The 4,587-nt window shown below is 58.9% G+C and overlaps 1 protein-coding gene across 1 annotated transcript in view; it reads left to right on the top strand.

Moving 5' to 3' along the window:
• Nucleotides 1-4,587, top strand: part of SYNGAP1 (synaptic Ras GTPase activating protein 1) — a 31,067-nt gene that overhangs the window by 8,332 nt on the left and 18,148 nt on the right. Inside the window, 2 exon segments of the mRNA XM_006105440.3 lie at nucleotides 3,656-3,747; nucleotides 4,118-4,239. Coding sequence (XP_006105502.1) covers nucleotides 3,656-3,747; nucleotides 4,118-4,239 — 214 coding nt within the window.

The raw sequence follows: 4,587 nt of genomic DNA, 5'->3' as shown, positions 1-4,587 counted from the left end.
CGGGACCGGTCGTGGCCTCGTGGGGAGACAGAGCCTCATGCGCGCGGGGGCGGCCGGTGTGGGGTGGTCTTGGAGCTCCTCTGTGGAGGCGGCAGCCTGTGTGTCCACGTTGGTGTTCGTGCTCATACCCGTGTCCCCTGTGTGTCGGTGCCATGTGCACACGGGGGCCCGGGTACTCCTGCACACATGTGCATCCAGCCAGGTGCAGACCTGTCAAGCCGTCCTGTCTTATCCTGCCTCTGCCGCGTTCCTGGCTAGGGAGCTGCCGGGCTGGCCACTGGCTTGTGGGGCAGTCCGTGGCCATCCTGGTCCATGTCACCTCTGACCCTGGGCATGCATGTCCCTGGCCGGGGCTCACCTCTAGTCTTTCTCCTGTGTGTGGGGATGTGTGGCTGCATGAGCAGGATTTCTGTGTCCCTGCTGGCAGGTGTATGTCTTTGCATGTGTGTTCCGTCATTGATCTGGGTATCCGTGTCAGTCCCCGCATGGGTGTCCAGGGTGTGTCTGGATGTGGGTGGTGTGCAAGTGGGGGGAGGGAGTAAGTGTGTGTGTGCTCCTTGGAACCCTACTGTGTATGGAACACCTTTGGGCTAGGCAGGGATGAGCCCCTACTTGTCAGGGAGTGGGGACAGAGAGGCTGAAAGGGAAGCTGAAAGTGGAGGAAAGAGGAAAAGTGGGGAGAAAGAGGGAGAGGAGGGATGAGAGAGGCTTGGAGAGGAGGAAAGAGAGCCAGGGAGAAAGAGTAGCTGGAGAGACAAGCAGATTTGGAAGAGAGAAGAGAGGGTAAGAGAGCTTAGGACGGGGAACTGGATGGAGACTTGGGAGAAGGGGCCTGGGAGATGGGGAGGAGGAGTCAGGCCTTGAGGTAAAGGGGTCTCTGCGAGAGGAAGGCAGGAGAGGGAAGATGGCACCGGTTCACCGGTTCACGTGGGCCCTGCCGGATCAGGGAGGCCACTCGGGCTCAGAGGCTGGCTCAGCGAGGCCTGTCACGCAGGGACCGTCATTAGAGGTTCCTGTCCCAGTGTAGAGTTTTGCACCCCATTTCTCTGCTCTCTGTCCAACTCTGTTCCTCACCCTGTTCTGCCAACCTCCCTCCCCTGGCTCCCCATGTGAGCTGCCAGCTGGGTGTGACAAGGAAGAAAGGCCACAGGCACGGTTCCTGGGTTAGGGGGGTGTGCAAGGCGGGGAGATGGCAAGACTCCAGAGGCTGAAGAGGTGGGAGTTCAAGCTCTTGCTGTGTGCATGTGAGAGCAATTGTGTGTGGATACAGGGTGTACACATGTGTGGGCGTATGCACAATGCCTGGGTTACAGGCCTGTGTAGGTGGCTGTTATGTGTGTGCATGCGTGTATACGTCGTGCTAGAATGGGTCATGGGGGCCCAGTGATCACAATACGAGGATCAGGTTTGCTGTGTGTGTGTACAGGGGTGTGTGCTGTGCTTTCCATACATGTCACTGCATGCGGCATTAATAACAGGATGTCCCAAGTTTCTGTCACTCTTCCCCCTTTTCCTGTGTGTTTCTGCTATTCTTAGCCTTGTGACAGTGAGTTTTTGTAAGCCTGTGTGTATGTGGCCAGCTCCGTACCTGTGCCTTATGTGTGAGCTCCTGGATCTTAGTTTCTGGTGATATGTGTAAGGTTATATTACTTCCAAGAACCACGAGAACCAATTAGCACATTAGTTCTCCTTCTGTTAATTCTTTAGTTCCAAAGCAAAATTTGAGTGGATTTAAAGTTAGACTTTATGCCTTTGTTAGAGGAGCCTGCATCTGAAAACCATGGCTGAGCGAGGCTCCCTGGAATGAGAGGGAGGCAGCTATACCTGAGAAACGCAGAGACTAGGACAAAGGTATCCGGAGCCCTTAGGAGCGTTGTTGAGTGTGTAACGGAAGGATAATGGGCACATTTTCCCCTTGCTTTTTCTTTATCCTGGTAGCCGCCTCGGAAGCCTGTGTTGGGGTCAGGGAAGGGCTGGGAGAGAGGAATTGTCCTGAGATGAGTTGCTCTTTTCATGTGAATGAACGATGTTTGTGCTTGTGGGGTGCGGGGGTACCTTGACGTGGTCGGAATCCCGGTGTCCTCAAGCCTGTATCATGGTCGAGTGTGTGTCTCAGGGTTAAATGTCCATTTCTGTAATGTGCCGCCTACGTGATTGCCCAAGGGACTCGAGCCACACGTCCACTCCAGCAGCTCTCATGTGAGTGTCGGTCCAAGCATGTCCTCCCCTGTTGTGGTGCTCACACATGGCTAAGCATGCACCATGGGCTCTGTGGGCCTGAGCATCTGATTGCGGGTCAGCAGCAGCCCCTGCTCACAGTTGTCTCTACACCTTCTAAGCACCTCGATCCCTGTGTAGTTTTGCACTGTGGTTCTCATATCCATGTACCTCCACAGCTCAGTGTGTTTCTGTGCTGTGCACATGTATTCCTGAGCAACTGACAAGGGCTCCTGTATCATAGGACCCACATTTTTGTGTGCAGATCTCCTAACGCTTGGGTTTTCGAGGCAAAGGGAACTTGGGGACTGGTTCTAGGACAGTTTGCAATTCTGGAAGCAGACAGTGAAAATGTAGCTGTGGCCCACCCTTGCTTTGGAATCTAGAGGGTTAACTGGCCGCTCTTCCGGTCCAACCCCCTCCAGCCTGTAGCTTCTTGTTGCTGTGGAGATGGTAGCCCCGCCCCTGATGCAGTACCTGCCCCCCCATTGGCTGCAGTGGTGACTGGGGCTGAGGGGGGAGCCCAGGCCTGAGCAGCCATTCTGGAGCTGGAGCCGGAGCTTGGCATCCCCCACTTTCATTCTCCTCTAGCCCCTCGCCCCCCTAAATCCCCTGCTAGCAGAGCCTCAGCCTCCCTCCTCCGAGCTGCCACCTCTCTCAGACTCTTGGCAGTCCCAAGCTTCATCTGCAGTCACCTCCTCTCCTCCTCGTCTCCCTACCCTCACTTGGGAGTCCCCCAGCCCCCACTGCCCCTTTCCCCCACTCCCCTGCATTCTTCTCTTCCCTTTCCCTCCTTCCCTTCCGAGGCCCTGCCACTGCAGTGCACGTGGAACCAGCCCCTCCTCCCCTCCCCCTACCTGGCCCTTCCTTGAATTTTCTGTCCCCAGGATTCTCCCCTGGCCACTCCTCTCAGGTCTCTCCCAAGACTTCCCCCTCCAGTCCAGGGAGGGGGTCATGGGAGGCAGCCCAGGCCCTCCTGACCGGCCGGGCTTCTAGCAGGAGGGGGGCAGGCGGGCGATGTACCCAGCTGAGTGAAGGGGAAAGCTTGCCTATGGGCAATGACCTTAGCCCAGCTTCCCCCCGCAGCTAGCCTCCTCCTGGGGGGGTGGGCACCAAGGACCTATCTTCTGTGGAGCTGTGTCCTTTATTTTTGGGGTTTCACTGACCCTCTCAGCCATGTCCCTCGGCTGATTGCCAGCCCCAGTCATGGGCCTAAGGCCTCCCACTCCGTCCCCCTCCGGGGGCTCCGGGTCGGGTTCCTTGCCCCCTTCTTCCCGCCGCCAGCCTCTCCGCCGCCGCTGCTCTTCTTGCTGCTTCCCGGGGGGTAGGTGAGGCTGGAGCGAGGGGCCAGGGAGGTGGGCGAGCGCTGGGGCCGGAGTGGAAGCCGGGCCGACAGCGACCCCTCCCCAGCTCCCCTCTGCCCTTTCCTTTCCCCCAGAGCACCACCTGGGTCGCTCAAGGAGGAAGAGTGTCCCCGGGGGGAAGCAGTACAGCATGGAGGCCGCCCCCGCTGCGCCCTTCCGGCCCTCGGTGAGTGAAGGTGCTGCCAAAGGTGGCCGGCTGCCCCTCCCCCCCGTCCCAGCTGGAGCCCAGGATTCTGAAAAAGGGACCCGAGCGGGAGGGATGGAGGAAAAAGAGACACTCCCCACCTCTTTGGTTCCCCCTTCTTGGCTCTGCCCCCCTGCTTCTCAGACCAGCCCTCCCACCTTCTGCAAGCTGGTGTGTGTTTGTGTATGCGCTCGAACCCGTGGGAGCCAAGGAAGACAGACCGGTGGCAGGGTTTTTCTCCCCTTTCCTCGCCCTAAAGACTCCCCGTCCTCCCCTTCCCACCCTCAGCTGAGGGCTGAGCAGGTGGAACTGACCCTGCCCCAACCGCCCCATCCCCACTTCCCTCCCCCAGCAAGGCTTCCTGAGCCGGAGGCTAAAAAGCTCCATCAAACGCACGAAGTCCCAACCCAAACTTGACCGGACCAGCAGCTTTCGCCAGATCCTGCCTCGCTTCCGAAGTGCTGACCATGACCGGTAGGGGCTGGAGCGGGAGGGATGCCTTGGTTGCCATATAGGGGGCTCTACAGTGAGATCCAGGGAATGGGCGCCCTCTGATGCCGAGGCTGGGGGCCTCAGGTTGGCTGAGGGATGTTATGGGGTTAGGGACAGAGAGAGGTCGAGCCAAGGAGGGACTCTGCTGGCCCCCAGGACTGAAGGAGTGCTGGCGCCATGGGGGAAGCCGGGGGAGGGGGCAGGGAGGAGCAGTGTGGTCTAGGTAGAAGGGTGTGAGGGAAGGGCAGAGGGTTGGAGTGGGGCTGGGGCTGGCAGATACTAATGGCTGAGGGAAGGGACAGCTGAGAGCATGACAGCGAAGGGGGAGGG

Source organism: Myotis lucifugus, unplaced genomic scaffold (genome assembly GCF_000147115.1).
Source record: "Myotis lucifugus unplaced genomic scaffold, Myoluc2.0 scaffold_687, whole genome shotgun sequence".
Taxonomy (NCBI): domain Eukaryota; kingdom Metazoa; phylum Chordata; class Mammalia; order Chiroptera; family Vespertilionidae; genus Myotis; species Myotis lucifugus.
Note: the sequence above shows the minus strand (reverse complement) of the source record. Positions and strands in the feature narration are given on the sequence as shown.